The sequence below is a fragment of the Cydia pomonella genome, chromosome 25 (assembly GCF_033807575.1).
Source record: "Cydia pomonella isolate Wapato2018A chromosome 25, ilCydPomo1, whole genome shotgun sequence".
NCBI lineage: Eukaryota > Metazoa > Arthropoda > Insecta > Lepidoptera > Tortricidae > Cydia > Cydia pomonella.
Window position 1 is genome coordinate 7985478 of NC_084727.1, and position 26041 is coordinate 8011518.

Consider the following 26041-nt stretch of genomic DNA (forward strand, 5'->3'; position numbering starts at 1 on the left):
ACACTGTTCGGGGTTCCATAACAATTTTTTTTCTTTGAACCCATGTTTGATGGCAAAAATATAGGAACTCAAACAATTAATTAGACAAAGTCATTAAAAAAAATCTTTTTCAATGTTGCCATCATTTTATTTTTAACCAGAAATTAGAGATAAACGTATTATAAGAAAATATTTCTATTATCTTTATTTTATTGCATGTATATTTTTCAAATAGTTATGATAGTAGACTATAAAAGATAGAACACTACTAATAAAAAGGCGGAACAGCAAGCACGTAAAATGGCACGTAAAATTCTCATGAAAGATGACATTTCAAAGACCAGTGTGCAGTGCAGAGTTAGAGATCACTTAGACTTATTTGATATTCGGCGGAATTTTACTTCCTATTCTAGCAATACCGCGTGCAACAATACGTCACTGTCAGTGTCAGGCGAGCGAAGAACGAAGTCGAAAAATCATTGTATATAAGCAAAGCAAAGTACACAGCTGTGTGGTGTAAACAGTCGTTTCGCTGTTGATATTTCAATAAAAATGAGAGTATAATGACCTTTGTATATCGCATATTTGTTCGCGCATTGTTCTGCGAGAATTTTCTGAGGACGCACTCAGTGTTAGCTGAATTTGTTTAATGATATAGTCGTGATTAAAATAGGGCTATTTTAATTGCTTAAATTTAAAAATGAAGCTCAAAGTGGACAAGAGTTTAGTGCCAATAAAAGCGCATTTCTTCTTCTTCTTTGCTGGTGAGTACATACATTAGTTTTGTATTTTATTATTGATATGTGTCTACACAAGTCATTAAATAGTCATTAGAAAAATTCTAATTAAATTATCTTAATTTGCATCTAATCGAAATGCAAATAACTTTCACTGATCTACTTTTACTGCTGTCAACTAATCTCCATAATTTGTTATCTTGTTTCTGTGATGCTTTATAAATACGTTTTACTTTAAAACCTGTTTATCCTCCTGGGGTCCGAAGTACTAATACTAGGACAAAATCGGTTTGCAGTGAAAGCCCAAGTATCAAAATAGATACTTGATGCCAAGACCCAGCGTGATAGTACTAGGACAAAATATTTACACGCTCCAGGTGGATTTGAATTACCCGCCATGTCATTTTGACGTTACTGGTTAGTCAGTGTATATATTTGGCATTGTGGCAGCACTGCTTGAAGTGAGCGGGGAGGGATGTTTTCGGTCTTCTGTCACAAGACGTCGCAGCAATGACACGTGCAACGAGAAGAGGTTAGTTTAACTTATTATTATCTTTGTAATCTTTACATTTTATTCACTACGATTGGTTTTATTTTCGAGATAAAGAAATAAATCATTCGTAAATACTGTTATTTCAACTTAATTTCGTATATTTTAATATGATTCTTGTATGAAAATGTATTCGTTCTAGTACTAGTACACTGGGCGGTCATACCATAAATTGCTTTTCATATTGATTTACTATGCTCCTTACTCTAATGTGTTTATGTGTCCGTGTGATAAAGAAAATTATAGATATTTAGGTAGAAATTAGCTGATATTGTCCTAGTATTAGGCCGTCGGGTTTATAAAGTTTTTTTTTCAGCTTTAAAAGATAGTCAAGTGTTGGATTTACTCCAGCAGTCTGATTTCGAAGACGACGAAGATGATCCTTTTGGAGGGAATGATACAGACGACGAGTATATCCTGTGGAGAACACGGCCATCGAAAGCGACAGTGACAGCAGTACCAGCTCAGAACCTGTGAGTGCAAGCCCTCCGCCAGCCCCGCAACTTATTCGAGGACGAGGTCGAGGTCGATCGTTATGTTTTTGATTGTTAAAATTTACATTTTGTAAGTGGTTTTTGTAGTTACTGCTTTGTAAAATTAGACTTAAATGTAAATGCTTAAGTTTTATATTGGTCTATTTTTGTAGTGACTATTTATGATGATCCTTTTTCTGTAGTTTTTAAATAAAAGAAGATTAATTATGTTAACAAAAAAAATTCAAAAGGAATATTTTGTTGATTTGAATGTTAAAATTTGTTTTTTCTGTAGAAAATTTAAGTTCCTGCTGTGAAGCATGCTATTTTTTTGTATCTTAGATGATATTAATGATGATTAAGTTGATTTCTGATAGTATAAAGTGTTAAAACTCTTGTTTTCTATAAGATTTTCAAGACTGATTGATGTGATTTATATTATAAGTAAAAGCCCAAAGTGCTAAATATAGAACAAAAGATTATAGTGTTTTTTTTTTATTTCCTGGCAAGCCTAAATCATTATTATAACACCCCTAAAATATAAAACTTGTACTTGCTAGGGTTAACCAGATATGAACAATTTTTGTTCTGGGCGTTCAGGACTTTATTAATTAGTTCTAATATTAGGACATTGGGTCTTCCTCGGATGTACCCTCTAAAAATTTGGGTCGTAGGAGGTTATTGCACGTATTTTATCTTGTATTATAGCCCAGCTGCGGTATCATGGTCGCATTTTTATCACTTGTCAAGTCATGCGTCACTTTCGCACTTACGTACTTGTTAGAACGTGACAGGCATGATGACAGATAATAAAAAACCGACCATCTTAGCCAGGCAGTAAAAAGAAACGGATTCGCAAAACAGTAAATTATAATAGCCTATTTTTTAAATATTTCTGACTAATTTTATATTATTAAAGAAAGAATCTTACAAAACCCTTCATCCAAAATTTTTTTAAATGAGTTTATTACCCATTCTAGTTAAATAAAAATAATAGACTGTATTAAGAGTATTTTAGTCTATATTCAGTAAAAAATGAAATCAAACAAAATATATTTATCCAGAGCCACCAAAAAAAACAGTTTAAGATGGATGTCCTACATGAACATTAATTGCATGTAAAAATATGCAAGTATAACAGGTTAGCACTGATTGACAAGCATATTCCCTTTTCGCGGAACAGCAAAGTAATATTTTTTGTTTTAATTGTCCTAAGTTGTTAAGACAAATAGTAATAAGAAGTTATTTCATTAAATGAAGCAATTTCAATAAATATTTCAACTTTCCCGAGTGAAGGTTGAGGGAGGTGATGGCTGAGATATGCATCATACTTGTGAACGGGTTCTGTTTATGGAGACCGGTCTGTTTAAGCTTATATGGGGTACATGTTATGTTATTAGTATGAAATTTTACTTTTGATTAGCATTAACATGAGACACTTCATATGGTTCTTGTCTGTTTGTCTGATTTAAAATTTCTTGTCTTTTAATAGTTTATATAATAATTCAAATTTGGAGACTCTTTACATCTGTAAGGATAATTTAATGATTGTTTTTAATTATATTTTTATCTCTGATATGTAGAGACTTTTACATGTCTAACGAATTTTAGGATTTGTTGTTTGTATTTTTTTATCATACTTTTATTTGTGTAATTCGACATTTAGAGACTGTATACATCTCTTATAAATTATCTAATATTTCATTGATTCCATATTTGTAATTGTATTTTTTTATTTTTTTTTATATTTGGTTATTTTTATCATTTGTAAAAAATTTACATTGAAAAATACACCTGTGGCCTAATTGCTGAATAAATGTTTGATGTTTGAATGCTTATTCAAGTACTAAGACAAGACATTTTCATAAAAATTCTAATGAAAAAGTTTTTAATTTCTGTGTACATATTTATGCCCATATAATCATAACAATATTTTGTTGGATTCTATTTTGGTGGATAGATAGATTGCGTATTCTGTAAAATATAGATGTCACCATAAGTTTAAAAAACTTCCCCTAAGTCATGAAAACGGGTAGTATTTTCGTAACTCGTCACAAAATTACATTTTTTTTTTTGACACAAGTTGTTATTTCGCATTTTTTCCGTCCAGCCAAAATAGGAGCTCTAAAGGGGCCCACTGATTAACAGTCTGCTGGACTGTGTCAGCATGTCAGTTGTTTGGAACTGTCAACTTTTTCTAACTGACAGACCGATACCGTCCAGCGGGCTGTTAATCAATGGGCCCCTTAAACCAGCCAAATTTTATCCAAATGTAACGAAAAAAAAATCGACAATATAATATAAATCGACCCATTTACGTCAATCCTACAAATGAAATACACTGGATTTTTCTTATCGTAAAATGTTTCTAATGAAGTAATTTAAGCACCAATTATTCACCATTCTCTGTAACAATGGTTTTAATTTAGCATTCAACTGTTATGTATTTTATTATGTACATATCTGTGTCAATGAATTCTTAAAGTAAGCAAGGTCAAGCTTTAATGGGGATGCACTTTTACTTTGGCTACGTTTATATTAAATTTACTTTCTAAATTAACAAATAAATATTATTATAGGACATTATTACACAAATAGACTAAGTCCCACGGTAAGCTCAATAAGGCTTGTGTTGAGGGTACTTAGACAACGATATATATAATATATAAATATTTATAAATACTTAAATACATAGAAAACACCCATGACTCAGGAACAAATATCCATGCTCATCACACAAATACATGCCCTTACCAGGATTTGAACCCGGGACCATCAGCTTCGTAGGCAGGGTCACTACCCACTAGGCCAAACCGGTCGTCGAAATTGAGTTAGCAAAATAATTAAGTTAATCAGTTTTTCTTATCCTCTGTTCTTGGTTAGGGGACGTCCATAAATTACGCAAGTCAAATGTCCATAAATCCATAAATGACAAACGATGACAAAGTAGTTTTTAAGTATAGGTTATTATATTTGTCTATGGTACTTTTCTAAATTTTGGTTTGTTGGTAAAAACTAGCCAAGCCAAATCCTTTATAATTTCAGGATTTTCTACACAGCACTGAACTTGGCACCCATATACATCTGAATCCTTTTGTCGGCGAGTCAACAACAACACATATTCTTAGTATTGAACTTGGCTCTCATTTCACATTTATGCAAAGGCGCGTAACTAAAACAGTATTTATTGTATTGTTGCGGTATTTGTGGTAGTGATCTACTTATACGAATTGTTAGTTTGGGTTCTGGAAGTTAACAGATTATAAAAAAATCCGGCCAAAAATACGGATACTGAGCGTGGCGGCGGGCCACGCTCTTGGCCGGGTTTTCGACTAACCAACAGGTTACACAAGGGTAACCACAGGTCTCCAAGTTAACAAACTTAGAGAACTCAAACTAACAATTAAGCAGATCACTATCGCAACGCAAGTATCGCAGTACAATAAATGCAATTTTGGTTACGCGTTAACGGTGCCCGGCTTTGCATTTATGTTTTTGTTGGGATAAGTTTTACGAAATTTCATTTAACTGTGTTGAAGATATCTAATAGGCCTTTTTCTTCGAGCGTTTGCATTATACTACGTCGGTGGCAAACAAGCATACGGCCCGCCTGATGGTAAGCAGTCTCCGTAGCCTATGCATATATTATACCTACATTGGGATATAAAGGAAATGGTAATACTTTAACGATAAGTCGATAACCGACTACACCACCCAGCTTAGTACCATTGGTAATGTCAACGATCGACGACCGGTTTGGCCTAGTGGGTAGTGACCCTGCCTACGAAGCTGATGGTCCCGGGTTCAAATCCTGGTAAGGGCATTTATTCGTGTGATGAGCATGAATATCTGTTCCTGAGTCATGGGTGTTTTCTATAAATATTTATATATAAAATATATCGTTGTCTAAGTACCCTCAACACAAGCCTTATTGGGCTTACTGTGGGACTTAGTCAATTTGTGTAATAATGTCCTATAATATTTAATGTTTTTTAATTAAATTAAAATACAGGTGTACATTTAGTAACCTGCAACAATTTACAGGGTAAATATATAGGCCCAACTCCAAAATCGCGAAAAAAATGGACTCTCCCATAGAAAATGTCAATGTCAGACCAGCCAAATGTTTGAAACAGTAATTTTTTTCAGGATTTCAAGGTTGGTCTGGTGCCATAGTAGAAATAGCTCAGTATGACCTATATATTCACATCGTAAATTATTGCAGGTGACTAAATTTACACCCCGTATAAATTATTTTACAGTAATCTATACAAGCACACACATCTGACTGTTAAAAACAGTGTTAAATATTACAGCTAAACATTTGAAAAACCTTAAAACCGACAACGGGTTTTAAGGCTTTATAGCCAAAATACACTTTCTCTGCTATTCCTACTGAAAGTTCCATAACTTCCTTATTCGTTCGCTCATCTATCCCTCTCCCCCTTGTCGCCTCTATAGGGAGCGTGCATGAACTGTAGGAGGCAGCACAGGAGCCGTCAGATTTTTGGCGCGAGGCGTAAATGTGCTGCTTTTGTTCCGATGTAGCCCACAAGATGGCAGAACCTACTATGCACAAGAAAACACGTGACGTGTACATGTGCATGTTTATGGTTCCGATTCAGGCCACAAGATGGCAGACCCTCCAACGCGCACGGTCCCTATAGTATTGTTGCTCTGAGATCTCTATCCTACCCGTAGTCGCTTATTACAGTGACACATGACGTTCCCGTGCACGCTAGAAAGTGATTGATCACATAACGGGCAGGATATCGCGCTGGGGGACCTTGGCCGTGAATTGGAGCGTAGGTCATTAGCCCGGGACATAGATGGTAGGATCGTATAGATGTGCTATACGCGTGCGCCCGTGAAGGACAGACAGAAAATTAAAGACACGTTTTACCATTCCTGACAACATACCAAAAACAATTTGGTCGGGTTATTTGTTGCCTACCATAAACCATACTAAAATTTACGGTGGGAAAAAAAAAAAGAAACTGTGACAAGGAAAAACAATAATAACGCTTTCTCTGTTACTCCTAGCATAAGATTCCCGTTCTGGCAGTTTATAAACTGAAATAAATGTCATATACTAAGAAAGTCACCAAGGCCTCCAGTGCCCCAGGTTCGAACTCCAATCGAACCAGCGTCCTCTGTTATCGCGGCAGGTGCCTGAGCCACTCGGCCACCGGGGTCACGGCGGCATTAGTCGAATTTTTCCAAGTATATGCATTTCTTACTGAAGGCTTACGGCGCCCCCTAGCCATCCCTAATGGCCCGGCCACGACATCGTGCGGCGGCGGCAGTGGCGAGCGGCGACCATAGGTTGGAGCGAGACACAGCGAGCCGACCTTTCGTTCCCACTTATGGCCGCCGCACGCCACTGCCGCCGCCGCGCGATGTCGTGGCCGGGCCGTTAGGTAGCATAGTATGGTTCATACCTTCTAACTGGATCAACTCAGGTGATACCGAGCTAGCGAGAGAGATGGCGCTGCCAATCAATACTACTCGTATTTGAATGATTAGAACAAATTAAATTCAGTTTATAATTCCTCCGTGTGTTGACTGGCATTTTCGAAACGACCGATCGTCACGATTCTCGTCAGATTGATCGAAGCGATTAATCGAATCGTATAAGTCAGCATTTCCCTAACTATGGGTCGTTCCTATTGGTGAGTCGCGAACGAATATTGAGTGGGCTCTGAAACTACTTTAACTACTAGGAAATCTATGTGTTAACAATAATATTTTATGCCCCCTTTTTAAGACCGCCAAGAGTTGGGCCCCAAAAATGGCAGTTCTTTTTAGGTGAGTCGGAGCTCAGTAAACTTTGGGAACCACTCTCCTAAGTTCCTAATTCACAGCACGACAATGAATATCTCCGGACGTAAACAATCCTACCGTCATTTTGAACTATAAAACTCACGTGAGACTGGAACTCGAACATATTGGAATTATTTGAAACGGGTCACTCACGACACTCACGTATTATTTTATGAAGTCGAATATAGTTATGTACGGTCAATATGTTCGATCCAATAAATAAATAGCCTTTGGCGGCTATGGCTTACTATACGTAGAAAGTAGTTAACCTCTTGAACGCTTTATGTCATAAACATAAACATCACTCAAACGCCAAGCTCCCGGGCGTAAGGGAGCTAATGTAAACCATACTGGAAAGCGTGAAGGTTACTTTGACAGCGTCCGCCATTCTGTCACAGCGTCCGTCCTTTTGGCGTTATGGGCACGACTAGTAACGACGCCTTTAGGTGTCCTTGGCGCTGTGGGCACGACTAGTAACGACACCTATAGGTGTCCTTGGCGCTGTGGGTACGGTTAGTAACGACGCCTTTAGGTGTTCTTGGCGTTCAAAAGAATAAATAGAGCCCCGCGTACTCCTATTTCTGGACAGTTTGCCCTTCGGGGTTCTGAAGCAACCTAACGAACCTATCCTACCTATTGGTTTAATGTAACTATCGTCAAAACATTACACAGGAACATTACAATCAGCCAAGTCTTACGATCGGCTGCCGACAGACATATTTTTAATGCGTGAAGACAGCAGTATAAATTAATTGTTCAGCTACAGACAAATATAAGTAGATAAATTGGATCAATATAACGATATGAGTATCTTAACCCAACATTTATTGTTCATTATCACTCTGTTGTTTTATCTCTGTTACTGTTTTATCGCAGATTTGGGAGGTGCTCCAAAGAGGTGAAAGTTACATTGTTTAAGGCGTTTTGCACTTCCCCTACCTGCAATTTGCGGGCGCAGTATTCGCAACGGGCATATGGGGCTCTTAGGGTCCAGTATAATAATGCGTTCCGAGTGTTGATGGGCCTGGTGGATGTTCGCGGCGGCGCGCGTGGGCTGTTTCTATACTACTATGCGTGCGCGCGGCATCCGTGGTGCCCCGGGTGCGCGGCAGTCCCAACAGCATCCTGCGATGCGAATGATAGCGGACAAGGTTGACTGTCCGTACTTGTTACACTGCGAGGGATTGCATTCTCCCGTCAGTGTTATTTTGTTTTACATGAAATCTCGCTGTGCCTACCTATTATTAACCCCCTGGTTTGTGTTACTATTAAAATGTGTCTTGGTTACATGAAATAAATGCATTGAATTGAATTGAATACTACGTACATATTAACCATAGCTATGCCTATGCCCTTATGTTTGACTTTTTCGGTATTTGTGTAAAAATTAGGAGCTAAAAACAAATACCTATCATACAAATTTTTAAATGCTCCTAACTCTTATAATAATTAAAGATTCGAAGAAGAAGAAGAAATCAAACATAGCAAAGCTGTGGGTATTTTTAATAATGTTAATATCCAGCCGGAAAATGAGGACTACGTTTGTATGGCGAAGCGGCCATGGCCTATCCTCTTAAAAACATAAATCTAAAAATACATAATAATATATTTTATTTTATTTTATTTAGTATATGGAAAACCAACAGCGCTATATATATCTAGAACTTCCAATAGAATTACAGAGCCAATTACAGGTTCTCACTTATAGAAATACAATAAATTATAAAAAGTTTCTGCCCATCTTAATTTACACATACAAGTTCCTACAGCATAAGAACAGATCTATATATATATATGATACATTTTTACAAAAAATAAATTAAAAAAAAAAGAAAAAGTAGTTAAATCCTGTGAGTACATATTCAATAATGCACCGAGCCTTGTCCTGCGCCAGAATTATTGTCACCCATGAAGTGTTTAATTATTCTGTGTGTGTTTTATTTACTCCCTAAAGAAATCAATAACAATAAATAAATATTCTTTATTTGCTTAAAATATAGTATGGTAAGCTTACTAATGAAATGAATGGTTGTAAATTTGTTTTCAAAGTATAACTTTGTTTTTCCCATTCAACTATTCTACCTATATACTCATCGTACACAAACGACGTACAAACCTAATGAAATTACACTCTGCAATGATCATTTTATGTCAAAACATCATATCTCACTACAATACATTAATATATATACGACCTTTTATAACGCAACAAAGTAATTACTAGTACAAACTCTTTATTTACAGATATAAACCGACTTTAAATAGCTATTGTAGTAAGATTACATTTACAAGCTATAATAGTGTTATCTGTGTGTTTTGTCTAGAAGGATGTCTTTAGGTGTTTGATAAGGAAATAAAGAATTACCTTATGTATAAAGTTATAGACATGTGTTATCAGTATTATGTAATGTACATGTGTAGAAATGTAGTGCGAATAATGCATATGATATCAGGAAATTATGTTATCTATCGACACTACATACTTATATTTGATGAAAGTAAAACTTCTTAATACAGTCAATGTCGAAAATATGTGTACTCTTTTGCACCTTACTCCTTTGTAATAAGGCGAAAAATGTAAACATTTATCTTTCACATCGACGGTATATACATTGTGTAAATGTTGTGACGAAGCAATATATTCTAATATCGTAATATTCTGCTATAGTCGTTAGTTTTCAAGCTCGCCCTTACGATTTACAACTCCTGTGGAAAATGAAAAATATGTTGCAAGGCTGTGTGTGGTCACACGCCAGCGAGTCGAACGCTATAGAACCAGTCTAAAATATGTCATCGAGATGCGTAACAAAGGCGAGTTCTCGGAGAGCACACTTACACTGGTTCTTTGAGCGTTGGACTAGCCCGCGCTCAGGTGTCAATTATAATAATTTAATGCAGGTAGTACGCGCGGTTTTACTTACAATAGACAAAGAGTTTAACGTAAGGGCCAGTTTGAAAACTAACGGCTTTACCATCGAGCTGATCTGATGATGATCACAGGAGGTGGCCATAGGAACTCTGTGATAAAACAACGCGACCTAATTGAGTTTGGCTTTGTTAGAAATGTCTCGAAGAGTATTAAATAGTTGCCTGTTGAAAGAAAATTAGAGTCATCGATAAAAGCTTGTATCAGTTATGAAATTATTCACAAAAAAACTTTTTTGTTCCCAGCGCTGGGCCCACTTCTACCCCAAATGAATGTGTTCGGGCGTCAGCTTGGCGTATCCCCCGGCGCCATGGGGCTGGTGACGTCCGTGCTGCCCCTGCTGTGGGCCGCGGCCAAGCCGGTTTTCGGCTACGTCGTGGACTTCTGGCCGGTACGTAAAATATAACCCTTTGACCGCTAAAGACGTCAACAGACGCGCGCAGCTTCAGCCCACTATTAACTAACATAATCTATTTTGTATTTCGAACAAAACAAATACAATTTAAAAAGGCCCTACTACTTTGGTACCAAAACTGATTTATGGAGTGAGCACTCTATGTACTTCTTATTTCTCTATGGTTTAATCGTCAATATCGACATCTTTTATTTTAAGACCCACCCACAACCCTCTAGCAGCCAAAATTGGCACTTGGCAGTCAAAATAACGTCAGTTAGAATCAATGGTATTCTTATTTCTCTATGATTCAACCATTCAACTAAATGTCTTATTTCTTCTCTCTTTCAGAATCACAGAAAACTGGTCTTCATGCTTCTAATAGCGACAATGACAGGCTCCTACTGTTGTCTCTGGTTCCTCCCCATGCCGGATCCACCGCCACAGATTATAGAAAACATATACACTCTCAACGACACTGTCTATCTAAAAAAAGTTGACAAAAGCACCATAGACGAACTCATATTGCAAAAATACAGCTGTCAATGGACGTGTTATAATAAGACTTTTGACGTTTATCTGTCAAATTCTACTTATGTCAATACAGTGTATGTAGATAATGATGTGGGGAATGATTCTTGCTCGCTTTTTAATATGGAGTTTAATGATGAGAGAGAGGGAGAGGTGATATGCGTGCCAAAGACGGGTTGTAATCTTATATGCTTCGATAAAGACTTAAACGATACAGAGCTTAATGTCACTTCGAATAGAACGAATTTGGAAAATTCTGTGTCTATGGATGCCACAGATAATTTATATATGACATCGGTTTTCTGGGCGTTCGTGGTTTTGATGTGTGTTGGGACTGTGGCGTTCAATGTTGCCAACTGCATTGGGGATGCCGTTTGCTTCGACGTGCTAGGTAAGTTTAAACCTTATTTTGCTTTGTGTAAGCTTCATGTTGAGTTTGAATTTCTTTTTTGTCCACATTTTATTGTAGACAACAATTTCTCCGCCTAAAGACCTTGTTACACCTTCTTGAATTTAACCTGACAGGGATGCAGCAATACGTACAAGTGAGATAGCGATATCTTCATCGTGATTATCGCATTGCGGCGGCCTTCTCGTCAGTTCCTAAATTCAGAAATGTGTAACAAGCTTTTAAGCTATATCTGTATCGAATTTGCAAGCCACAGAGTAACAGAGCAAGTAACGTACACGTCTAATTTGTACGAAAATATGAAGTTTCCAGCGGCGTTTCCACTGTTGGGGTCCTAAGTTGGTGCAGATGCAGACTTAAGACCAGTCCAGACGGGAACAATTTTTCGCCAATCTGATTAAATTGCCTGATCAAAGCAAGTAATGCGGACGCAAACGCCACTTTGGCTCGCAGATTTCGGCCAATAGAGTTGTTTCCATCTTAGGGCAGAATAGGGTTGTTTCCAATTTTTTGAAACGCTTGTAATACGTTCTATATTACCGAAAATTGCCCTAAAATTTAACTTTTACCCTAAAATCGGCTTTAAATATGTTAAATTAACAAAATATATTTTGACCCATTCTTTCGCGCCCAAACGCTCTTTGAAAATTGTATGACGTCACAGTTTACGGTTTGACACATAACTATGTACATACCAAAAAGTAAAGTAATTATATAGGTACATACACACGTAACACCAAGGCCTCCCGTTGTCTATTCTCAGTGCAGAATTTGATACTCAAGCCGTAGCCATTTAGGTGGTGGGCAAGCTGTGTATGCGTGCGTGTGGGTTTTTAACCAGCTAATAAAATATGTTTTCTGTAATAATGAGTTATTAGATATCATAAAGTATTCATTATCCATTAGCATTTCTATGATGTTAATTTTTAGTGCAGATATCGAAGCGTCAATGAATTGCCCACCACCAAAATGGCTACGGCTTGAGTATTAAATTTTGTATGAGAACAGACCTATATAATTACTTTACTCTTTGGAACAGACAACGGGGGGCCTACCGCAAAAACCGAAAATCGTATATTGTGGGGATCTTTTTCTTTTACTCTTACTAAGTCGTAATTAGAATGACAGAGAAAAATGCCCGCAATGACGAACTTCGATTTTCTCGGTTATAGCCCAGTGTCAAACCGTGAGTTGTGACGTCATCAGAATCTTCAATGTCGTTTCGACTTCGGACACGTGACGTGTGTTAAAAGATATTTTAAATTCAATATTTACAAAAATATGCTCATTAGAGGTCCACTAAAGGTAGTTTAACATGTTTTTATAATCTATAAGAATTTATTGGTAACCGCTGCACAAAAGAAACAAAGGCTTTTGTTTACCAGATTCCCTAGCCGAAAAAATTATTTCATAAAATCAAAGAGAATTTGAAATAGGGTTAGATTTTGAAAGAGAACTTTGTTGATACAGTAAATTTACTACCATCTATCGACACATGATTAAAACTTTTAGAACGCCATTTGACTTTGATCCTTATTATTTCACTGATATGTGTTAAATTTGTTAAATATCAAAAAGTGGCACCACCTAATAGATCAAAGGCCAAAGGGATTGCGGCATCGTTTCGAGCGATGGCGCCACAACCTTTATGCCCGGTAAGATGGCGAATGGCATTCTAAAAGTTTTAATCAAGTATCGAAAGATGGCAGTAAATGTACTGTGGCTACAAAATTTTCTTTGACAATCCCACCGCTATTTCATATTATCTTTGATAAAATTCATACTATAACATAAGTTTAGTGATCGAAGTATAATTAAATGACTATACTTTTTTAACAGGTACAGATCGCGCCTCAAAATACGGCGCCCAACGCGCCTGGGGTACCGCCGGTTACGGCCTCACAGCGCTCCTAGGCGGAGCTCTAATAGATCTCACGTCTGGAGCTTATAAGGACTTCACACCGGCCTTCATTATAGCCCTAGCAGCCACCGCTGTGGATTTATACAGCTGCAGAGCACTAAATGTGAGTGTTTTATTATATTGCCATTTAGTGAAACAAATAGAGAAACTGCGAACGGCGTTGACATCTAGCGGTGGTTAAGGGCACTATGAAGTGCGTTGTCCATTGGTGACCAATAACAGAGTTCAGAGCCATCTAGCGGTACGTATGGGATTTGCATAACGCTAGTGTCATCTATTGAACATTTTATAGGTTAAATTATCTACTTATCTTATTCTTAAATTTTCCATATTTAATTTGGATTGAACCTTCCCCTGGCCGCAGATATACTTACTGAGAACTATTCAATCATTTATTCAATTATTTCTAGCTTCCATGTTACATTTATAGGTATCTATAGGTATTTATAAGTAGGTAGGTATTTATAGACATTTCTTAACGTATCAAATGAACTGACGGGGCTCGGAGATCAGTAACAAGATATCCAAATTTCCAAATCCTAATCAAGAACCACCTTCTTGTAATTTTAACCTTTTTGACGCCGTGTCAAACACAAACTGTCACTCGGACGCCAAGTCAGCCAAGTGTCAAAACTGAAATTGACTGACTTGAATTGACTTTATGCATATGCACATATTGCTCTATGGTCTGTGACGGATTGATCCGTCTTCGGCCTTGGATCTACGCTGCGTATGGAAGGTGGAGGTAAGGAATGAAATCTCCATATACCAAAAAGTGTCATCAAAAAACCTTAAATAGGTGGCGCTACAATACCTAGAATACTTGAACAAAAAATCAAATCACAGACAGCGCAATTCACTCCGTCAATAACGCCTAGGTTCTTAGCTACTCTAGCGCTACTCTGGAGAGATTTGGAACTATTATTTATAGCTGACAGCTGGACACTTTTGCAACAGTTCTACCATAAGAGATGTCACTCCTCTTAATTCCACACTCCATAACGCTGCGGATATATCCGTCATTGGCGTCAAAAAGGTTAAGTGTACTCTGTTTTTCCAGCTGCCCTCACTCTCAAGTCCAGACGACTCCGGCAAGGCCCTGCGTGATGTCCTGCGCATCCCGCGTGTCCTCGTCTTTATTGTGTTCGCGGTTGTGGCCGGGACTTTCGACAGCTTCATCATTTATTACATGTTCTGGTAAGTTTGGTATGTATTGCCATAGAGAAATATGTAAGCATAGAATAGTGTCTCCATACATTCGTTTTCTTACCAAAACTCTTATTATTTAAGTAGTCGACATCTAGCGTTACGCAGGGGATTCTTCAGTACTGCAGTATTGTTCAGTGTTATTTAAGTAGAAACGTTACTATATAATTACAAAACGAAATAATGTCAATAAACTACTTTAATTAGTTTCTAATCCGCCACTTTTTGATATTTAACAAATTGAACACATATCAGTGAAAGAATAAGTCCAAGAATAATCCAAGTCAAATGGCGTTTTAAAAGTTTTTATTATGTGTCGAAATATGGCAGTAAATTGACGATGCTACAAAGTTTTCTTTGACAATACACCTCTATTTCAAATTCTCTTTCTCAGACTGTAGGAGGATGACTTTATATGTATTTCCCGTTTTAGGTTCCTCGAAGAGCTGGCAGAGGAGACGGGCTCTATGGCGAAGATTAAGCTGATAGAGGGCGTGGTTGTCGCCGGACAGAGCTTCATAGGAGAGCTGTTGTTTTTCTACTTCTCTGGTATGCGCGCAAAAATATCTACACGTAGTTTGTTGTCCAAAGATTGTCTGAGAACCTTTTCCCTGGGGTATGTGGGACTCTCACCTCCCGGTTCTTTCAATGAGGGCTTTTAATTTGGCCGCTAGGGGCGCTAGTGTAGACGGAGGTCTTTCAAAATGTCAAATGCATAGTATTCTTGGGGGTTACAAGGTTTTTTATCGCGATTTTTCACTTCTTATCATAATATAGCGGAATGTACTGTTTCCACTATTGATCCACTGATCCCCATTTATAAATCAAACAACACATATTTGGAGGATAGAACAACTGTAGACGCCTTGTCTGTAACTTTCTGTACAAAACAGTCTGCCGATTTTTGCGGGGGACCCCTCCCCCGCGCCCGCCCCGCCCCTCACCCCGCCCGCGCCCCACGCCGCCAAGTGGCACATCCCGCAGCAGGGGCGCGTCAACGGTCAGTATGTCTGTACGCGGCGGCGGCGCTCGGGCGGGCCGAGGCATAGACCTTAAAACTGGCATACATATTATAAAATATTTGAAAACTATAAAATACACATTTTGATGACTTGACACCTTTCGGCCAAAACTTTTGCTCGGTAAAGGTCACAAGACGTTGAATCTGAACGCTTATCATAAAATAATTAATATTATTCTCTAATTATATTTCATCGCTTCATTCTCGATATAATGTTTTAACAGGTAGTCCCTTAAACCTACAGGCAACTAGCACGCTTTTAGAGTATTTCATTTGATTCAAAATCGGTATTAGTAGTTCCGGCGGCCGCCACCTGGGGGTGGGGCGCTGCCGTAGACTTCATTCCTTATTCGTGCACGGCAACGAGCGCACGCGCTAGAATCATGCCTAAGCGTACTATCGACGAACGAATTAGTGAATATCACAAAAAAATTGAACAGTTACAACGAAAGAAAAATAAAGAACCATCTTATAAACGGATTCGAGTAATTCAGTCCTCGTCTGACGAGGACAATGAACAAGGTCAATTAGTGTTTTTAGTTTATTTTTAGTAGTTATTTCATCAAGAAATATTACAATCTAGTTTCTAAAGAATAATCTTTAAAACAGTTACATGATTTAAACGTACGAGATTAATGCTGAGTCTTGTCTACCCTAAGATTTTTTAATCAATTTAAGAATTTATTTTAATGCACGGTGTTAGCTGCGAGCTACCGCTGTGTTGTTTTAATGTATGTTAAAGTCGGAATTGACTGCGAGTCAATTGCGACAACGTGATTAACTGCGAGTTAACCACGAAGCACCTGCCGAATATAACATTGTATCCATGCAAAACTATTGTTATAATAATTATTTTTGTTGTCTTGTCTGCGAGACATGTACAACCGAGTTTTTTCATAACTCAACTACCTTCTTTTGTAAAATTTACATATTTTTATTTCTATTTTAGATACAAATATTGTTGTACATCGTCCTCTAACGGACCGAATGAATCGAGAAGGCACGGAACCTTTCCAACCTGAGGGGCAGCAGTGCACTCAGCAATTACCAATTAATGACCTCGAGGTGAATCCTCGCCAAAATACTGAGTCAGAACATGAGATAGCCGAGCCGGAGGTGGAGCAAAGTGCTCCTATGGCTGATGAAACCACACAAGCATCCGCGGAAATACCGGTAGAACCGGAGCTACTAATGGCCTTGGGAGAGTCCACAGACGATATACCAGAATTTGGTAAACCAATACATGACAGTTTAGCTAGTCTGTGGTTACCTGTACTAAAAAAGGGTCTGCTCAAAGAAAATAAAGAAAAACTTTTAAAAAGTTATTTAATACCCGAAAATTGCAAACTTCTGCAGTCTCCAAAACTTAACGCAGAGATCTCAGCTGCCGTATCTGAAATAGTCAGAGGGCGCGATAAAAAACTGTCCGGGTTTCAACAACAGCTTGGCGCAGGCGTTACTGCAATCAATAAGGGTATGGAGATCTTACTAAACAACGGCAATAAAGCCCAGGCTCTGACTCATTTCAGTGACAGCTGTCGAATCTTGACAGATCTTCACTGTGCTTCGACCAAGGATAGAATAAAATTGCTAACTCCTAGCCTGGAAAAGAACATCCTACATGTAATCCAAGATTCCGAAAGAGACGATACTCTTTTTGGCAATGCTTTGTCTGAAAAAATTAAAGCAAGCAAAGCCATTCAAAGACAAGGTCAACAGATAAAAAAGACATATCAACCCTCTACTTCCGGATTTTGCCAGTCGACGGTATACCGCTATACCCCGCCGGGAAACTGGAGGGGTCCACCTCGCTACTCCTACCCCAACAGCAGAGGTGGACGAGGCAGCCAGACGAGGATGACAACACCCAGGAGGTCGTACAATTACAGTACCACTCCACCGGCAGCGAAACCTGTCCCTCAGACCAGGCCTCGTGCTCCAACTCAACAGTAAACCAGGTACACTCCGGTAGAATAAGTTCATTTTACGATTGCTGGCTAAAGATAACTCAAAATAACGAAGTTTTAACTTGGATTCAGGAGGGATATAAACTTCCTTTCTCTAAAAGCGTTGAACAGGCTCCAGTAAGCCACCCCGCTTACTCTTTTGACGAAAGTCGTGACATGTCACATGCAATTAATAAATTACTAGAGTTAGGTGCCATTTCACAATGTAATGCATTAAGTAACCAGTTCGTTTCAAAAATATTCTTGACGCCTAAACCTAATGGCGAGAAACGATTTATTTTGAATCTCAAATCGCTCAATAAATTTATACCTAAAATACACTTTAAGATGGAAGACCATCGAACCGCATCCAAGTTAATACCCCAAAATAGTTATTTAGCCAACATTGATTTAAAAGAAGCTTATCTTTTAATACCTATTCATGTATCGGACCGAAAATATTTACGGTTTCAATTTCAAGCTTATGGCGCTAAAGAAATTTTAACGTATGAGTTCAATGCCTTGCCTTATGGCTTGTCGTTAGCTCCGTGGGTTTTTACTAAAGTAATGAAAGAAGTAATAACTTATTTAAGATCCAGTGGTCTGAAATCCGTCATGTATTTAGATGACATCCTTTGCATTGGTGACGACTATACTGAATGTAGTAAAAACGTAAATGAGACTGTGAAGCTACTTCAATGTTTAGGTTTCGTTATTAACTTTAGTATTAGTAAAAGCTCACTAGAACCCAAGCAAAGTTGCAAGTTTTTGGGGTTCAATTTCGACACTCGAAACATGTCTATGTCTTTGCCGAGTGATAAACGTAATAAAATTGCTCAGTTGGTTAACAAATTCATGAAATTGCCACGTTGTAGTATTCGTGAATTTGCTCAATTGATCGGTGTCCTTGTCGCGGCTTGCCCTGCTGTGAAGTATGGATGGCTGTACACAAAAATTTTAGAACGCCAGAAATTCCTGTTTTTACAAAGGCATAATGATGATTTTGAAGCCAAAATATCATTGCCCGATATTATTCGTACCGACTTAGATTGGTGGGCTAAGAATATTGCCACTGCTGATAATCCTATGAGGACAGAAAACTTCAAATATGAAATCTTTACAGACGCCTCCAGGTCGGGCTGGGGCGCTGTATGTGGTAATAAGAAAGCAAACGGGATGTGGAAAACCGTTGAGATGGAACACCATATAAACTATTTAGAATTGCTCGCAGTATTTTTAGGCCTGAAAAGCCTCGCTTCAGAGGTTACCAACTGTGCAATATTATTACGAATCGACAATACGACCGCTATTAGTTATATTAACCGTATGGGAGGTATACAATTCCCACATTTAAATGACTTATCAAGATCAATTTGGCAATGGTGCGAGGAACACCATATTTGGTTATATGCGTCATATGTGAATACCAAACTTAATCGCGCAGATGAGGAGTCTAGGAAAATCAATCCCGACACAGAGTGGGAACTGTCCGCCCAAGCTTTTGATATCATTATAAAAAAATTAGGACACCCAAATATCGATTTGTTCGCTTCACGTGCTAACGCGAAATGTGACGCATTCGTCTCATGGAGACAAAAGCCAGATGCCATGGCGGTAGACGCGTTTACGCTTAACTGGAGTTCTAACTTCTTTTATGCATTCCCACCGTTTGCACTAATACTAAAATGCTTACGAAAGATTGTTGACGACAAAGCTGATGGAATACTCGTACTCCCCTATTGGCCTTCGCAGGCATGGTTCCCTTTCCTGACAAAAATTCTAAAGTCGGAAATCATAATGTTCCCTCCTCATAAACAACTGCTAACATCACATTTCAGGGACCACCACCCCCTGCATGCCAGCCTTACCCTGGGTGCCGCGAGGCTTTGCGGGCGGCGTTTATCAAGCGGGGAACCCCACTCGAGGCAGTGCCTCTAATGCTAGCCTCATTGGCTCAGAATACTTTAAGTCAATATGGCGTAACCATAAAACTTTGGTGGGAATATTGCACTTCTAAAAATATTGACGTCTATCATCTGTCGATACCCGATATACTTTCCTTTCTAACGGAACTATTTAATAAGGGTTGTTCGTATGGTTCATTAAATAGCCACCGTTCGGCGTTATCCTTGCTGCTCGGCAGCGAGATAGGTACTGATAACTGTGTGAAAAGACTGTTAAAAGGGGCATTTAAATTAAAGCCAATAACACCAAAATATAATTCCACCTGGGATCCTCAGGTTGTATTAAATCACGTTTCGTCTTGGTATCCCAACTCCGATATACCCCTGGAAAAATCACTAAAAAATTAGTTACTCTGTTAGCACTCTGTACAGCTCACAGAGTGCAAACCCTGTCACTCATAAAACTAGAAAATATTACAGAAATTCCAGATGGAATAAAAATTGCCATAGTCGACATAATTAAAACTTCCGCTGTAGGCCGAGAACAACCCATATTAAATTTGCCATTTTTCCGAGAAAAATTAAGTATCTGCCCAGCTACGACCCTTAAGGATTATATTTTTGTCACGAAAAATTTAAGGGTTAGTAGCACGGGAACGCTTTTCCTGACATATAAGCGACCTCACAAGGCCGCTAGCAGTCAAACCCTAAGTAGGTGGATCAAACAAGTATTGCATGAAAGTGGTGTGGATGTCACGGTGTTTGGTGCTCATAGTACTCGCCACTCCGCTACTTCAACGGCTTTTGCGGCTGGAATCAGCCTAGATACGATCAGAAAGGCGGCTGGCTGGACCAGCACCTCTAAAACCTTTGCCAAATTCTACAACCGACCAATAATCAATTGTACTGATGATTATGATTTCGCTAGATCGATTTGTTTCCCAGAAACCAATGTAAGTGACAATGAAGATTCCTAAATGTTAACTGTAGTGCATAACTGCATATAATATAATTTTTGTGATTATTAGGCATGTTAAACAAGTATATAAAAATAAAAACAATGAATATTAAAAACAGTTTTTATTATCTCACAAAACTTTCAACTCTAAACATCTACCTGTTAAAACATTATATCGAGAATGAAGCGATGAAATATAATAGATGATTAAACGAACTTTCCTAAAGTGAAGTTCGATCACTATTATATGAGTCGCTTCATTCGAAGATATAAATATAATCACCCACCCATCCCTAGGTGACCCAAAAAAGAAAGTTTTGTTCGTGACTCTAAAAAATGAAGTCTACGGCAGCGCCCCACCCCCAGGTGGCGGCCGCCGGAACTACTAATACCGATTTTGAATCAAATGAAATACTCTAAAAGCGTGCTAGTTGCCTGTAGGTTTAAGGGACTACCTGTTAAAACATTATATCTTCGAATGAAGCGACTCATATAATAGTGATCGAACTTCACTTTAGGAAAGTTCGTTTAATCATCTATAAATAATTAATATTTATCTCTTCTTCCTAGCGTTGTCCCGGCATTTTGCTACGGCTCATGGGAGCCTGGGGTCCGCTTGACAACTAATCCCAAGATTTGGCGTAGGCACTAGTTTTTACGAAAGCGACTGCCATCTGACCTTCCTACCCAGAGGGTACACTAGGCCTTGTTGGGATTAGTCGGGTTTCCTCACGATGTTTTTCTTCACCGAAAAGCGACTGGTAAATATCAAATGATATTTCGTACATAAGTTCCAAAAAAATCATTGGTACGAGCCGGGGCTTGAACCCGCGTCCTCCTGATTGCAAGTCGCACGCTCTTACCGCTAAGCCACCAGCGCTTCCACAGAGAGGTAAGCTTTTAAAGGCGACTCCGGTTGTTAAATCCTCCAAGAACACATACATATTTTTTGGCGTCCCGTCAACAAGGAAAAAAAAGTCTAATGAATTATTTAAAACAGGTAAAATAATAAAGCGATGGGGCTACGGCGCAACACTAACGCTGTCTCTGTTCTGCTACGCGCTGCGTCTCGCTCTGATCTCATTCATCCAGCATCCGTGGCATCTCGTCTTTATCGAGGTTAGTATTTGAGAGGAAAACTTCAACTTTCGCCCGCTGCACTATTTAAACGAAGTTGCCGCTTTCCGGCTGCGTCGAGCAGCAAATTAGTATACACACCTCGACATACTTTTACATACCTAGGGCAGTAAAGGAAGAAATATAGTACATTGTGCAACGAGGGGGGTAAGTGAAATTTTGGACACAAGGGTGGGAATTAAAGACCCGAGTTTGCAATATTCTTACCCCCGGAGTTACACACAATGTTTTTCATCACAATTGCGAAGAAAAAACTAAATTTAAAACGAAATCATTCTTAAATACGGTGATATATCGAACATTCGTCCGACATTTTGTGATATTTTGACAGGTTAGGCATCGAAGGCACAGACCTATTCGACATTCAGCCACAATTGAAAATGATGTAAAAATATTTCAAACGGCTGTTAAATTAATCAAATTAAATAATTAATAAACATAAACAAAAATATTAAATTAGAAACGTAAGTATTTTAAAAGGAAAACTTATTTATGCTACTTGGTTTGTATGAATAAGTAACATAATTTTAAAAAAAGCTGTAACTCCCTAGGGAGTTATACCTTTTTTTCACAGTCAATAACTCCCACGGAAACAAAAAAGGCCTTTGTCCTTCAGTACACCTGCATGAAATAAGATCTTTTTCGAGCAAATTAGATAAAAAATAAATAGTTTATGAGACGATCTGACACAAATCGACCTAGCCCTACAGTAAGCTCAATAAGTCTTGTGTTACTAGACGACGATATACACTCTTGACCGCATTTAGAGACTAAAATGTCATGCAAAGTCTTGTTTTAGAGCCAATGATTTTTTTTAACTAATTCGTTGTAATGATTTTTTTCATCCAGGTCTAAAAATAAATAAAGTGTCGAGTGCAGAAAACGCAGAAAAAAATTTGAAAACGCATAAATAAATTAACTAATTGAGGCTTGTAAAGTGTGCCCTGTCACGGTCGCCATAAAATAAGTACAGGGATTTACCGCTCAGTGATACTTTGTTATGTATTTAAGTTACACACTCTATATTTATGTAAGTATAGTATCATAGTAATCTCGACTTGTGTCTATTTCCATATCAACTCTTTAGAATCCTGCACCAAACTATTTCTGTTTAGCCCAATGGTTGACTGGTAGAGAATACCTCAAGGCGTTAAGTCAGCCATTTGTACTCTTTTTGTAAATTTGTGCAATAAAGTTTAAACAAACAAACACTCTTTATAAGTCACTTCCAATCTCTCCCATATTCTAATAACTCTTAACTATAATTGGTAGCGTATGTGCTTAATGAGAGGAAATCCCGTATCGGATGGAGGTGCGCTGTTTGTTAATATGTTAATCACTTAATATCTCCTACGTAGTTTACGTGTAGATATGCGTATTTGCCTATCACAAATCCGTCTGTGATCTGTATACCTCAAGGCCTCCTCCCTAAGGCAAAAGGGAGGTAAGGGTTTGCACGCTTAATAAGAGGAAATCCTTTATCGGATGCAGGTGCGCTGTTTGTTAATATATTAATCGCTTAATATCTCCTACGTACTTGATATGCGTATTTGCCTATCACAAATCCGTCTGTGATCTGTAAATAATTACAATAACTTATTTGTTACAGTCAATAATGCAAGGGCCGACATACGCGCTTTGCTACTCGTGTATAGTCGGGTATGCGGCATGCGTAGCCCCCGAAGGCTATTCGGCCACGGTCCAGGGCGTTGTAGCTGGAATGGACGATGGTGTCGGTATGTATTGACATAGGTTATATACTCTGTATCTTTAGGTATTTAAATAAAACTAAACAATTTGTAATTTTTCGGGTAGTTATAACATTTATTGGTTAACCAACCAAATACAAAACAGCCTGGATCTGTCACTGAACCTGACTTTAACCTACATTATTTGATCGTGTAATGTTTTCATCTACCCTCAACTGGCTTAAGGAGCCATTTGAGGGTAGATTTCGTTTATTTTTATTGAAATACCTAAAGTACAGGCAGCATCTACACTATTTTTTTAAGCCTGTTAATTTCAAGGGTGCATTCCTGAGATTATTATGTAAAGTGACCAAGTCCTCCAGTGCCCCAGGCTGGAATCGAACCAGTGTCCTCTGCTATAGCGGTAGGTACATGAGCCACTCGGCCACCGGGGTGACTGCGGCATAGGTCGAATTTTTCCAAGTGTATGCATTTCTTCTTGAAGACTTACGGCGCTCCCTGGCCGTCCCTAAGGTGTGGTTCGACCTTCTAACTGGATCAACTCAGGTGATTCCAAGCTACAGCGGTGCACCATCTTTCTCGCTAGCCCATACTAACTTTCCCGTCTCTCCTACTATCCTGACTGCAAACCCTACACTCCAGTCCTCTTTACTGGATACTCCGGTGTCTCGGGCAGGCTGCCTCCGGCGGTGTGGCGGTGGTTGTTGCGTAATAAGCTGGTTTGCGAGAGGACTTTGTTTGATTTTGAGTTTGAGGCTTAGCCGGTGTGATGTGACGCTTGAATGACGGTTGAATCAGCGGAGTTAAGCGAGCTTACAGTGGTATTTTGTATCAACATCGCCTCCCCCTTGTAGTTTCCTCTTCCTAGTCCTTGCTGCAGGATCTGCTGGCTGGAGTTACATCAAGTATCAGTATAACATCGTCTCCCCCTTGTAGTCTCCCCTCCCTAGTCTTTGCTGCAGGATCCGCTGGCTGGAGTAACGCCAAGTATCAGTATCAGTATAACATCGTCTCCCCCTTGTAGTCTCCCCTCCCTAGTCTTTGCTGCAGGATCTGCTGGCTGGAGTTACGCCAAGTATCAGTATCAGTATAACATCGTCTCCCCCTTGTAGTCTCCCCTCCCTAGTCTTTGCTGCAGGATCCGCTGGCTGGAGTAACGCCAAGTATCAGTATCAGTATAACATCGTCTCCCCCTTGTAGTCTCCCCTCCCTAGTCTTTGCTGCAGGATCCGCTGGCTGGAGTAACGCCAAGTATCAGTATCAGTATAACATCGTCTCCCCCTTGTAGTCTCCCCTCCCTAGTCTTTGCTGCAGGATCTGCTGGCTGGAGTTACGCCAAGTATCAGTATCAGTATAACATCGTCTCCCCCTTGTAGTCTCCCCTCCCTAGTCCTTGCTGCAGGATCTACTGGCTGGAGTTACTTCAAGTATCAGTATCAGTATAACATCGTCTCCCCTCCCTAGTCCTTGCTGCAGGATCTGCTGGCTGGAGTTACTCCAAGTATCAGTACCAAAATAATTTTTTGCCTAAAAGGTTATTGAACAACTGAAATGTCTTGTCCAGGTTTCGCGCTGGGCTCGCTGGTGGGCGGGCAGCTGTACGCGTGGGCGGGCGGGCGCGGCTCCTTCCGAGTGATGGCGGCGGCCGCTGCCGTCGCCGCCTCCACACATCTCATCATGTACCGCTTCGTCACCAGACACCAAGGTACAGTAAGCTCAGTGTACTATACAGCACACTATGGAAGGGTTGGTTCCGCCCTAGGCTGCTGGTGGTCGGGCAGCTGTACGCGTGGGCGGGGAGACCAAGGTAGTTCACTCCCAGTGAACTGAAGATATAATACATGACAAATTAGTCAATTTACCATTCAATCCTACATTTGTACCGAATTTGTATTTAAAAGACTGAAGAAAAGAAGTAATCAGGTTGTCATAATTCAGATGCTATTGTTGATTAAAAAATCATCAGCCGGTTGTATCGCGGTGGAAAGAACGTCAGCTGGTCGCATGAACGTGTAAAAAATAAGCGATTTACCTTTTTATGGTAGTAATAACACAATCATGAAACATTGCATGTAGCATTCCATCAGGTGTTTCAAATAAATCAAATAAACGGATTTCGCAATTTACACATTACGCATAATTTGAGGGCATTAAGTGGTAAGGCGCGTATTTTTTACATGTTCATGTGTATAGCTGACGGTCTTTCCACCGCGATACAACCGGCTGACGGTTTTTTTTTTAAACAGCATCTAATCTATCATCTGACAAAAGCCGGGAGGCGATAACTGACGATATCTCCTGGCCCGCGGTCCTTTGTTAATGCTGGCAACAGCACTGCCTGACCCCAGTGACCCGATTTAATTGACAAGCATCATACAGTTTTGTGAATGGACGCTTCAAGGGTCTGCTACATTATT

General features: G+C 39.0%; 2 protein-coding genes across 3 annotated transcripts in view; both read left to right on the forward strand.

Moving 5' to 3' along the window:
- Nucleotides 1–422: 422 nt before the first annotated feature.
- LOC133531771 (major facilitator superfamily domain-containing protein 6) overlaps nt 423–26041 on the forward strand; it is a 28713-nt gene continuing 3094 nt past the window's right edge. The window contains exons 1-9 of one of the 2 annotated variants that reach the window (XM_061870161.1): nt 424–743; nt 10734–10879; nt 11234–11804; nt 13662–13846; nt 14804–14940; nt 15383–15498; nt 21779–21897; nt 23525–23651; nt 25189–25329. In XM_061870161.1, the coding sequence (XP_061726145.1) occupies nt 680–743; nt 10734–10879; nt 11234–11804; nt 13662–13846; nt 14804–14940; nt 15383–15498; nt 21779–21897; nt 23525–23651; nt 25189–25329 (1606 nt within the window). In that variant the 5' untranslated portion in view covers nt 424–679. Of the gene's footprint in view, nt 744–10733; nt 10880–11233; nt 11805–13661; nt 13847–14803; nt 14941–15382; nt 15499–21778; nt 21898–23524; nt 23652–25188; nt 25330–26041 lie in introns of both variants that reach the window. The other variant, XM_061870162.1, reaches the window with a different exon arrangement.
- LOC133531777 (uncharacterized) lies at nt 16158–19868 on the forward strand. Its single transcript, XM_061870173.1, has 3 exons — nt 16158–16492; nt 16920–17928; nt 19755–19868. The coding sequence occupies exons 1-2, from the start codon at nt 16354–16356 to the stop codon at nt 17921–17923; spliced, it is 1143 nt and encodes a 380-aa protein (XP_061726157.1). The 5' UTR covers nt 16158–16353; the 3' UTR covers nt 17924–17928; nt 19755–19868.